The sequence below is a fragment of the Vulpes lagopus genome, chromosome 12 (genome assembly GCF_018345385.1).
Source record: "Vulpes lagopus strain Blue_001 chromosome 12, ASM1834538v1, whole genome shotgun sequence".
Lineage (NCBI taxonomy): Eukaryota > Metazoa > Chordata > Mammalia > Carnivora > Canidae > Vulpes > Vulpes lagopus.
The window spans coordinates 27,035,227-27,047,877 of NC_054835.1; the positions used below are offsets into that span (position 1 = coordinate 27,035,227).

General features: G+C 35.5%; 1 protein-coding gene across 2 annotated transcripts; it reads left to right on the plus strand.

Moving 5' to 3' along the window:
* The first annotated feature begins 48 nt into the window (after window positions 1-48).
* Window positions 49-11,942, plus strand: RNFT1 (ring finger protein, transmembrane 1). Of its 2 annotated transcripts, XM_041724487.1 has the most exons (9): window positions 50-204; window positions 1,640-2,094; window positions 2,284-2,360; window positions 3,853-3,953; window positions 5,393-5,546; window positions 6,155-6,313; window positions 7,236-7,301; window positions 10,274-10,375; window positions 11,025-11,942. In XM_041724487.1, the coding sequence occupies exons 2-9, from the start codon at window positions 1,695-1,697 to the stop codon at window positions 11,157-11,159; spliced, it is 1,194 nt and encodes a 397-aa protein (XP_041580421.1). In that variant the 5' UTR covers window positions 50-204; window positions 1,640-1,694; the 3' UTR covers window positions 11,160-11,942. The 2 variants fall into 2 exon arrangements, with proteins under 2 accessions (XP_041580422.1, XP_041580421.1); XM_041724488.1 differs by lacking the exon at window positions 7,236-7,301 and having other exon boundaries at window positions 49-204.
* The last annotated feature ends 709 nt before the right edge of the window (window positions 11,943-12,651 follow it).

Here is a 12,651-nt window from a genome sequence, read left to right on the forward strand (position 1 = left end):
CGCGGGGGCGGGTACGCGGCGGGCAGCGCACGCGCGCGTGAGGACGTCCGGGGAGCGCGCGCGCCGCCGCCGCCGGGCTGGGCCGGAGTTGCTGGTAGTGAGTGGCGTTTGAGGGTGATGGCCTTGACTAAAGGCCTCCAGGCGGGGTCTCTCGCTGTTCCTGCAGTCGCTGCCGCGGCCTCCGTCCGCTCTTCGTCATGAGAGGTCAGGCCTGGGGGAAGAGGGCGGAGGCGAGGGGCCGCGGCGAATGGGGCTCGGGGGGAGGGGGGACGGAAATAACTGAGGCACTCGAGGCTCGAACGTGGGTGGAAAACTCAGTCCTGGGGATTCCGGAAGAGTTGTGTGCGTTTGCTTTTCGTAATTTTTTTCGTTCCCTTTCTTGTTTGTGCTGGGAGGAAAGTGGGAAGGTTCTACGTTTTTAGTTATCTAAAAAGACACAGAAAACTGTCCCGTCCAACGTTGGTCTTTGGAGGTTTGAGGGAATAAATAGCACCTGTGGCGTCGGAGCATCGGTGAAAGGCCTTAGTGAAAGGCATTAAAAACCGCACCAACATATAGTAACTGAAAAAACAAACAAACAAAAAACCAGACTTAGGAAAGAACTAGAATGACAGAACACACCCTGAGTTAACCCTAGCATCCCCCTATAGAAACGGCAGACTGGGATAAGGCTCTGGGCGTCGTCAGCTGGGAATCTGTCATCTTCCAAGGCTGCCCACACTGGTCATTTAGGGATCCTTCCCTGCTAGTTGTCCGTCCCATCCCCCCTGCCAAGATGGTGGCGTTTTTAATGGACAGACTATGTAACTATCCTTACTCAGACTAAAGACTTACCTAGCAATTACATGGCGACTCCCCAGGTCTCCCTATTTAAAGGTTATTTAGGTAGCATTCATTCTTGGGGAAGGATAATACTCTTTGGAGTAGTTATTATAAATCTTTTAAGCGTTGGGAAAGCTATTTCAACATAAAATGAAATTTGTAGGTCACCTAAGTGAAATGTTTATTATTGGTTTTCCACCATAGTTTAAAAGGCATTAAGGGGGGCACCCGGGTGGCTCAGTGGTTGAGTGCCTGCCTTTGGCTCAGTGCCCCATCAGCTCCCCTAGGGGAGCCTGCTTTTCTCTCTGTGTCCCTCATGAATAAATATAATCTTCTAAAAAAGAAATAAAAATAAAAGGCATTAAGATTTGATGTTTTTTTTTCTTCCTAGTCTTTCTAAGCATTAAAAAATACTGTCTCAATTTATGATATACAGAATCTCCATCAAAGATGGAGAGGGGCTCCAGTGGAGTAGAGTGAATGTACAGATGTATTCATGTATGAATGATTATTGGTACATTATTAACATCTGCTGGGCACTCATACTTTGACTATTTTGCTCTTAACTTGTCATTAGAGAAAGGGGCATCTGAAACTAAATTTTTGTAGCATATGTTCCCTAAAAAATAGTTTGGGTATAGCAGCAGAGCCTTGGCATTAAGGGAAGGGGGAGGACTAGTAACAACTGATTGATAACCTGAAGATAATTGATCAGCTATGACTACTGGCCTCTCCTGTACTGAATAAAGGATTCCTATTCAGCAGTATTTTCTCTATTTAACTATTCACTTAGAATATTTTCTGTTCTGATTTTTAGGAGATAGAGCCCTGAAGCAAAGAAATCTGGATCACAGAAAAAGTATTCAAGGGTCATGCAAGCCAACTGTAGCCAACTACACAGCCCTCCAGGAGCTGCAGGCAATGAAGATGCCTCAGCTACCCAATGTGTGCATACAAGATTGACAGAAGGTTCTTGTCTTCATTCTGGAGATATTCATATCCAGATAAACTCCATACCTAAAGAATGTGCTGAAAATCCAACCTCCAGAAATATAAGGTCAGGTGTCCATAGCTGTACTCATGGATGTATACATAGTCGCTTACGGAGTCACTCCTACAATGAAGCAAGGCAGCCTGATGATACTGCCACAGAGTCTGGAGATCATGGTAGTAGCTCCTTCTCAGAATTCCGGTATCTCTTCAAGTGGTTGCACAAAAGTCTTCCATATATTTTGATTCTGGGTGTCAAACTTATTATGCAGCATATAACAGGTAGGGTATAATAAAACATTGAATTGTTTCATTGCTAAATTCAGTTAATTTTATTTCTATTAGTAATCTACTTGAACCTTTGTATTTTGTTAGCTTTTAAAATTGCATATGTTTCCTTTAAATTCATGTCATTGTGTTAGCTCTTGGATTTTTTTTTCTTTCAATTAACTGGAACTTATTTCCTAACAGGAATTTCTCTTGGAATTGGGCTGCTTACAACATTTATGTATGCAAACAAAAGCATTGTAAATCAGGTTTTTCTAAGAGTAAGTATAACAAGTAACTAAAAAAAAAAAAAAAAAAATTAAATGTTCTCTCTATAGAATTAACTATATACTCACTTCTGAGAGAAATAGGAATTAAGATCATTTTCTTGACAAATTTAAATAGACCTGTTATAGCATCCATGATATATTAAATTTTGTTATCTAAATGATCTGTCCTAATGCTAAATTGTTTTACTTTATTTTCTTTGTTGAATTCCTGATAGAAAAACTAGATAGGAGTAAAAGGTTTAGAATGCACTGTTTGATCTGATTTTGTCAAGTGCCTTCATACTTTGAGTACTTTGACCAAACGAGGTAATATATCATTAAAAACTTTAGCTGTTGCCCTATAAGATTTAAAATAGTTAAATAAAATGTACATTGAATGGATATTAAACTATTTAGGTCTCTGTTATTTAAAGAAAATTAAACCCAAATATTTTTTCCATAACATAAATTATAAGTTATTAGTCAGGTAAGTTATTGGAAAAAATAGGATTAGTTTATAAAATTTAATCTTCAAGCAACTTTATAAAGGGCTGTATCTGTGTAAAGGATCATGCCTTTGACCTGGATATTTCTAGTCAGAACCTATAAAACTATAAAAATTTAATTCAGGGTTTATAATAAAACTTTTAATTAAACTAGTAATTAAAACAGTTTTAAGGGGCGCCTGAGTGGCTCAGTGGGTTAAGTGTCCTACTCTTTTTTTTTTTTTTTTTTAATGTTTTATTTATTCATGAGAGATACAGAGAAAGAGGCAGAGACACAGGCAGAGGGAGAATCAAGCTCCCTTTGGGGAGTCCACTGCAGGACTCAATCCCAGCACCCCGGGATCATGACCTGAGCCAAAGGCAGATTCTCAACCATTGAGCCACCCAGGCATCCCAAGTGTCCTACTCTTGATTTTGGCTCCGGTCATTGTGAGACCGAGCCCATGTCAGGCTACAAACCCTGTGGTTAGTCTGCTGCTTGTCCCTCTCTGCTCCCCTTTCCCCCTCCCTTCATGCATGCTCTCTTCTCAAATTAATAAATAAAATCTTCAAAAAATGTTGAAGTGAGATTAACAAATCACCTTGTTAAAATCTTAACTGAATTGTTTGAAATTTTTAAAAAATTTTTTAAAATTATACTTACAAATCCTAAGTGCATTTTTAAAAATTCTGTTTTGTCAGGGAGGCAAAAATAGGGAGCTTTGCAGAGGTAAAGTTTGTACTTGGTTGGGTCCTTTTTATCAGCTTGTAGAAGACTGGGCTTCTTTGAAACCTGGGTAATGTTTTAATACAATGAAGAAACTTGTATTTTAAAAATCTGTTTAAATATGAGTTCTGTTTTGTTCACTAAAGATTCATAGAGTGTGGTGATGTACAATTCAAGATTAATTTCTTAAAATGTTCTAAGTTAATAAATTAGTCATTAAATAAAAGTTTAATGATATTTATAATTCTGGCATAATTCATAGTAACAAATTACAAAATTGTTTATTTTTCAGGAAAGGTGCTCAAAGATTCAGTGTGCTTGGTTACTGGTATTCTTAGCAGGATCTTCTGTTCTTTTATATTACACCTTTCATTCTCAGTCACTTTATTACAGGTAATTTGAGGTCCAAATACACAATCCCATTTTTTATGTAACATTTTTTCCATAGAACTTTGTATATATCTTAACTTGCACATATTTACTGTTAGAGTTCAATTTTTACTTGTCCCTCTCCTTTCAAGATCAGTAGGTCTAAGTGACTTACTCAGATTTGTATACTCAGTGCCTTGGCTTATAGCAAGTACTATTTAATTTTTGATAAATGTTTACTTATATAGTCAATAGTTTTGAATACCATTAGGTTGTTAATTGTCTTTTTAAAATTTTATCTATTTTTGACAAAAATTGTATATATTTAAGATGTACAATGTGATGTTTTGAGATATATATATATGTATATACACATTGTGAAATGATTATACAGTCAAGCTAATTAACATATCCACCACCTTCCTCAGTTATGTGTGTATGGTAAGAACACATGGTCTTTGTTTCTAGAAGTAAGGAGAAGACTTACTAAAAGAATAATTAAGTTTCTATGTCAGATAAAAGTGTTTTGAGTGTTTGACTTTAATTAGATAATTAGAAGCCTTGGCTTCAATAGAACTGGAGAGCAAATCTGAGATATAGATTGTAGGGGGAACTACTACCACTCAGATTGGATAGGGTGGGAACGTAAGGGGTAAGAATCAAGGATGACACCTAGGATTTAGTTTTAGCAACTGGCTGGATGGTGATGCCATTTATGGGCTGGGAAAGACTGGGGACAGAACTGGTTTTGATAGGAAAATCAATAGTTTTTTTGCTTTGAACATGTCATGACATACAGCTATGTCATGAGCTCACAGTTAAGGTTAGGGCTATAAATTTTGGTGTTATCCAGTGTATGGTTGATATCTAAAAACCATGGAATTCACCAAGACTAAGGAGGGAAAGAAAGTTTAGACAGGAGAGGGTACAGGACTGGACATGGCCACAATTAAGAGGAGAAGCAGCAAATGAGATTTAAAAAACCATCAGAACTAGAAGAGTGTGGTGTTAGAGGTCTAGGAAGAAATAATTCAGGGAGGGAAGACAGAGAATGAGAAGTGACCTTTGAGTTTAGCAAGATGGAAGGAACTGGTGATCTTGACAAAAGCAATTCAGTGGAAAGGAGAGGATGGAACCCTGTTTGGAGTTGGTTGAGAAGAGAAATGGCGGATGTCTATTTAGTGAACTTTTTAGATTACATGCTAGCTTTCCAACCATGACATGCTAGGACTTTTTCTTTGTTCTATGGAGAAAAAATGTGAAATTTAAATATCTTAAAAGTCTCTTTAAAATAAGCAAAATGATTTCCCATTCTATTTACCTACACTCTAACATCTTGCCAGACACATTTTTTTACACATCAAATTAAATATTTGGTAGCAAATTAAACCCCCTATCAAAACTTGACCTTTGTATATTATATTATATTGCTCTGGTTAAGTTTTGATATTTTCTCTTGGTAGCTTAATATTTTTAAATCCTACCTTGGACCATTCAAGCTTCTGGGAAGTACTTTGGATTGTTGGAATTACAGACTTCATTCTGAAATTCCTCTTCATGGGCTTAAAATGCCTTATTTTGTTGATGCCTTCTTTCATCATGCCTTTTAAATCCAAGGTAAGAAACTAACATGTTTAACTGAAAAAATGTTAGCAAATCACCTTAATGCTTAGTCTTTGTTGAAATGACTCTTATAACTTTTCATTTTCTTAAATAACCTAATTTAAATATCTGTATTATCTCATACTGGCGACCACTGCTCAGAGACTTGAACCCAAATACTAACCTAGTCCAATAAAATCAGAATTATATTTGTTTCAGACTAATCTAAAAATCAGTCCCCACAGCACATATAGAAAAATAATACTTAGATTTGTACTGTTCTCCTCCAGGGCTTTATCAATTAATAATGGATAACTGACTATATTGTGTTTTTCCCATATTCAGTAAAAACTTTCATAGATTTTTGTAATCAGCAAAAATGTAAGTTTTACTTATAGTATACATAAAAAATTTTCAGTGTCATTCTTTTGAAATTCTTTCGAAACCACTCAGTAATTATGAAAACAAGGTTGAGATTGTCAGTTATAACCATTATCATTTTGAAGATTAATTTTATACTTATTGTGCCATATACTCACGATCATCTCAGTCCAATATGAAATATTTGTGCTATGTATATAAGTAGCTTGTATAGCTTTGTTTTCTTTTTCCTTCCCTTTTAGGGTTACTGGTATATGCTTTTAGAAGAATCATGCCAGTATTACCGAACTTTTGTTCCCATACCAGTTTGGTTTCGTTATCTTATAAGCTATGGGGAGTTTGGTAATGTAACTAGATGGAGTCTTGGGATATTGCTGGCTTTACTCTACCTCATACTAAAAGTAGGTAACTTTATAAATCTTGTCATCGAATAATGATTCATGTGATGATTACAGATTTTACATACTGTTTTTGTCTTTGTTTTATAGTTTGTCTTCATATGATTAATTTGAAGTAATGGCAGGTTCTGTATCTACTTAAGAAAAGGAAAAATGGAAATGTAGATCTTTATCTTAATCCAGTAGTTCTCAGATTTAATTGGGGGGAGTGGACCTCCACATAGCATGGGTAGAATAGAACATACCCATCCCCAACAGTAACATCTGTCATATACAAAATTCTTGAACTAGTATACTGTCCTGTTCTGCACAAATTAGCATGAAACTTTAAAAAAATCTAAATACATTTGAACCAGGTGAAATTGCTTTATCTTTGACACAGTTAAGTTTATATTTGTCTTAACCAAATTGTAACTCTAGATATTTAAATATACTTCATTTTGGTTAAGAGTTGGCTGAAACCTATAAATTTAAAGCACGGATGGGTGGAGGAATGGGCAAAATGGATGAAGAGGAGTGGAAGATTTTTTTTAAAGAGTTGGCTGAGGGGAGCCTAGGTGGCTCAGTTGGTTAAGCATCTACCTTCAGCTCAGGTCATAATCCTGGGGTCCTGAGATTGAGCTGAGCCCCAGGTTGAGCCCCTTGCTCAATGCGGAGACTGCTTCTCCCTTCCCCTTTGCTCCTCCCCACTGCTTGTGAACACGCATGCTCACTTTCTCTTTCTCTCTCAAAATCTTTTTTAAAAATTGGCTGATAATCTGTAAATTGAATGAGATATTCCATAATTAGACTTTAAATATTTTAGAATGAAGTGAATATGCAATGAGCATTAAGTTAATATCAGTATTTTATATTGTGGGATTTTAGCTTTGATCTCTAGGTTTAACAGGGCTCTTTGAATTCAAGAATTCTCATTTCCTTTTAGCTTTTGGATTTCTTTGGAAATCTGAGAACTTTCCGACGGGTTTTGCGAATATTTTTTACACGACCAGTAAGTATTTTTTATCAATTAAAAAAAAAAACAAACAGTTTTTGGGACGCCTGGGTGGCTCAGCGTTTGAACGTCTGCCTTCAGCTCAGGGCATGATCCCGGGATCTGGGATCAAGTTCCACATCATGCTTCTTGTGGGGAGCCTGCTTCTCCCTGTCTGTGTCTCTGCCTCTCTCTCTGTCTCTCATGAATAAATAAAATCTTTAAAAAAGAAAACATCACTTTTTACAATTCTTCGTTATGCAAATGTTTTAGTTCATCAATTTTACAAGTATGGGTCTCATAGAACACCTGGCTAGCTCATTTGGTAGAGCATGTGACTCTCGATTTTGGGTAATTGCCTTCAAACCCCACATTGGGTGTACAGCTTACTTTTAAAAAGGTGTGAATTTCATAATTTCATGCTTTTTTAGTACTTTGGCACATGGGGCTATGATAATTTCAGAATTTTATTTCTAAGATCAGTTTCTTGACTTGAATGTTGACAACTGCCTGAGAGTTCATGCAGTGCTTATATTTCTGAATGTGCCTCTTGCCCCTTCACATCGCTTGACATAAGGGTTTATACACATTCCCTTAAAAGTCTCGTCGTGAACTTTTGTTCCTCCTTTTTTAACAATTCACATGGGGTACCTAGGTGGCTCAGTTGGTTGAGTGACTCTTGGTTTCTGCTCAAGTCATGATCTCAGGATTGTGAGATTGAGCCCCATAGCAGGCTCTGTCCCCACCCCTGCTTACATGTGCTCTCTAAAAATATGAAAATCTCTAAAAAAAATTTTTTTTTCACAAATGGTGTTTTTGTACTTCCATTAACTTTACTCAGCTCCTATTAAGAATGTCCTAATTATAATTTATTGTGTATTTGAGAAAAGCTCATTACCAAAAATGTCTCTTGAAATTTCCTTACTGGAAAAATTCCCCACCAAGTCAATTCTGTATGTACAAATAAGTTCATGGCATGGAATTTAACAATAAATTGAGATTCCAGTGTCAGTTATAAACCTGATTATTATGTGATTCCACTCGTTACACATTACAGAGAAAGGCTCATTTGCTATTCAGTAGCCTCAAAGGTTGTCAGTACTTAGATGTGGACACCCTTTGGCTAGATAGAGCTAGTAATTTTTTTATTTTTTTAAAGTAAGCTCTATGCCCAACGTGGGGCTTGAACTTGACCCCAAGATCAAGTTGCATGCTCTACCAACTGAGCCAGCCAGGTGCACCTAGAGCTACTAATTTAATGACAAGTTTTGCTGCATCCTATTCAAACTTCTTTTTTTAGACAGGTACAATAAAATTGAGAGTTCCACTTTCATGAAATTACTTCAATTGATTATATGAGTATCAACTATTTTACTACAATTTAGTAAGACTTGTGCTGAAATACTTTTGATATTCATTCTCTGTAAGGCATAAAGAGAAATCACAATCGCTGATACTCTAATTTATTCTTGAGTCTCTCAGGAATACGTGTGTGTGTGTATGTGTGTATATATATATATTCCTTAACTTTGCCAAGGAAATGGCAATCCCATCAAAATTAAGTCTTCACCTGAAGGGAATCTGCAGAATGCCACACAGGAGTGCAATTTTAAAAAAATATTTATTTGAGAGCACTCACGAGCGAGCCCAAGCTGGAGGGGCAGAAGGAGAGAATCTCAAGCAGTCTCTTTTCAGGTCCCCCAAGGCGGGGCTTGATCTCAGAATCCTGAGATGACAACTTGAGCCAAAACCAAGAGTCTGATGCTGAACTGACTCTGCCATCCAGGTACCCCCAGAAGTGCTATTTTAAAAATTTGTCAGGCTTATGTATCTGCAGTGCACTCTGCTAAGTGACATTTTAATGAAGGGAAATTGGCACCAAGATTATGCATCAGTATCCCATATTGTTTCTGGAATTTTTATATCACCAGACTCAAAAAAAAATATTATTTTTAAATATTTTTTATTCTCTGAATCTTAGTTTGATTTTGTTAACTCTTGGTATTTAGTAAAATAATTTTAGATCAAAGTCTCAAGTTATTGAGTCAAGTCATGCTTTGCTCTCATTACCATGACTGAATTTGGGTGTTCTTACTTCTCTTCCACCTTTTCCTCATCATTTCTACAAAAAGGTGATCTCATTTGTTAACATTTTGTCATGTCTAGTTAATAACTATATTCTACTGAATTTGGTGAGGAAGTTATTAAGGTCTTAAAGAGATAAAAAACTAAGGACTTAAGGAGAAAAGGAAATTCAAAGAAATGTATGATCATTCAGATCATTTAACTCTACCCATGATATTTTGCAATTCCAGTTCTTTTATAAAATATTATTTTTTCCTAGTACTAAGTATTCTCTGACTTTTGTGATAATTAAGGATGACAGTCAAATTACTTTTAGATTTAGTAACAGGAAACTGTTCACTGGTCCCCAAACCTTATTCATATTCAGTTACCTAGAGAGCTTTCAAAAATTAGATTCCTGGGTCACATCTTAGTATGTCTGGACCTATTAAATCAATCTCCGGTATGGAGCACAGAAATCTATTTTTAAAGCTATCTCTACATGAGTTATATTCAGCCAACCAAGCTCTGAATGGACTGTTTTGAACCACTGCCATAGGTAGTAAGTGGACTATTTGGTAATACCAGGTCACATAATACATGAATATAGATTTTATAATAGTTCTATTTCAGACTGCTTAGTCTCTTAAGCCGGTTGATATTGTAGCACTATCATTATTTGGGAAGCCAATGAATCTGACAATCTTCCAAGATCCTGGTATGTATCTAATGAGTTCACCTTGATGCATACAGCCCATCAGGACATGATTCTACATACACAGTTTAGCTTTGAAATGTTTAGTCCTTCAGGAGAGTCTTCAAATGCCTAGTTCCAGGGAGAATTGAGAAATACAGCATCACCTATGTATTTGAGTAATAGGAAAGAAAAAGATTTGTAGATGAACAGAAACTTTTTATCTTCATAGAGTTATGGAGTAGCTGCCAGCAAGAGACAGTGTTCAGATGTGGATGACATTTGTTCAGTCTGTCAAGCTGAATTTCAAAAACCAATTCTGCTCATATGTCAGGTAAATATATTTTTTAAGCATACAAAATACAGCTCTTCTCTGAGTCACAAGTCACTTATGTTAGCTATAAGGAAAAATCTAGTGTTTAGCCTAAAGTAGCATTCAGGGCACTTACTAGTCATTTCCTATTTGTAATCAAGGGTTTAGTAGATTAGCTAAATCTTGTTGCTTATGTTCTAATGATTTGTATGCAGAGGAATATATGTGGGGAAAGATAATTCAAATGCATACTGGACACCAAAGTGACTGGATAAATAGGCTACCTTTAACAACTGGATACTAGTCTTTTAGAATAATACCAGTGTTTATTATTGGATGTGTAAGGCTCTTTTCTATACTTGATGGCAGTTACTTTCAAAGACTTTATTAAACCATTAAGTCATTATATTTAAAGTTATCACCTAGGGATACCTTATAGTTTATATATAGCTTATATTTTATTAAAAGATGTTAATGAACAGTCAAAAGAACACTAGTGGCCCTACTGCTAACATTGCTTTGTGTTCTTGGATGTCATACTTTCTCATTTGTAAAATGGATTAGTGCTCTCTAAAATTCCTTTCAGCTCTAGAGTATGATTCTCTGGAATGTGATGATTTTAAAATTAAAATGTTGTCAAGTATAAAATCTAATTTTAATTCCCTTACAGCATATATTTTGTGAAGAATGCATTACCTTATGGTTTAACAGAGAGAAAACATGTCCACTGTGCCGAACTGTGATCTCAGACCATATAAACAAATGGAAAGATGGAGCCACTTCATCCCACTTTCAAATATATTAAGTTGTATAAACTATAAAGGCCTCAAAACACTAATTTCATTTGGCTACACTGACTATTGATAAATAAAGACATTAGAATGGGTTTTGGGACTAGAAGTTAAAGAAAATGTTTCCAAATGGTTTTAGATTACTATAGTAAGACTTTTAAGTGTGTAGTCTATTTTATCAAAAGATTAAATGAAAGAACCTTATGTTTTATTTTTATTTTTTTAAGAGTCTTATGTTTTAAGAAATATATAAGTAATGTTCAACCTAATGCATATGAACATTTATTCTGTCCTAATTATTTGACAGGTGGTTGCAGTGTTAAATTGTGACTGTTTTCTCATTGTTACCAAAACAGCTATTGGGTAACTGAAACTAGTGGTTTTAGAGGAACTCAGGTATTCTTTTCCTGACATTGTTTTCAGAATAAAGAATATTTTTCATAATATTTTAAGATACACATTATCTGAAAGTAGAATTTACTTTAGCATTGACTTTTGTAGTTCCCATTCTAAAAATTCTTAAAATTTTCATAAAGTTTGTATTTAAAATGGAAGTTCTAAATGCTATTTTTTACCTGTAAACAGATTTTCTAAGTGAAGATTAATTTACTGAGGATGATATATTTTAATATTGTATTGTTCTCTGTAGTATGATTAGCAATCAATTGAGAGGATTTAAATTGTTTGTAGACCTCAGACATACAATCCTGCCGTCAGCTTTAATGTACATAATCTTGCTTTTTGTATAGTGCCATGAACTATCTTTAACTATTAAAATAATTCACATGGATTACAAACAGCTGGCTTCACTGAGGATTTGAATAGTGTGACAAATGAAACCTACTCAGATTCTTAGAAAAGAATTTTCCTTATAACCAATCTTCTCCAAAGAGTTTTAGAATCTTTATGCTTGGGAGATTAAAGCTTGCACTCAAAGGCTTCCAGAAAAGCCTTAGATAGTGTAGTTTGTTTGCTTCTAGGTATTTGTGCAGGGTTGATTGGAAAAAGCAATGAAGCAATTTCTCTCTCCCCACGAAGCCTTTGAGGCAGAATCAAATCTTTAACAGAAGTATAAAGAGCTGGTTACATCTAGAGTCTAAGTTTCTGCCCATTTTCTCTATTACCATTAGTTTACGCACGAGGGTAAAAGTGGAAAGAAAAAGTTGGGAGATGAAAAACAAATCTGCAGTATTAAGACAAAGTCTAAACCAGCATATGGATTAATAAGGATAGTGACCAACCAGCTACAGATTAAATCACTCTCATGCTTGTATAACCACCCAAGTTGACAAAAGAATATTAGCCAATAACTATTTATTGTACATAAATACTGCCAGGTTCTAAGTTCAGCTATTGCTATTCGATGAGGATACATTGAACTCTATTACCCACTTAGAGAACAGTTGCAAATATTGAAACAAGCTTACTTGGCCTTAAATTACCTTGATTGTGATGAAGCCAATTTTATTTAGGTATACAGCAGGAGATAGGTGAGGAAGGCAGTTT

Excerpts from the sequence above, each read along its gene's own strand:
- RNFT1 (XM_041724487.1), top strand. The coding sequence starts at position 1,695 with ATGCAAGCCAACTGTAGCCAACTACACAGCCCTCCAGGAGCTGCAGGC. Across the intron at positions 6,314-7,235 it reads TACTCTACCTCATACTAAAA|CTTTTGGATTTCTTTGGAAA; the intron begins GTAGGTAACTTT and ends ATTTCCTTTTAG. Across the intron at positions 10,376-11,024 it reads CAATTCTGCTCATATGTCAG|CATATATTTTGTGAAGAATG; the intron begins GTAAATATATTT and ends ATTCCCTTACAG.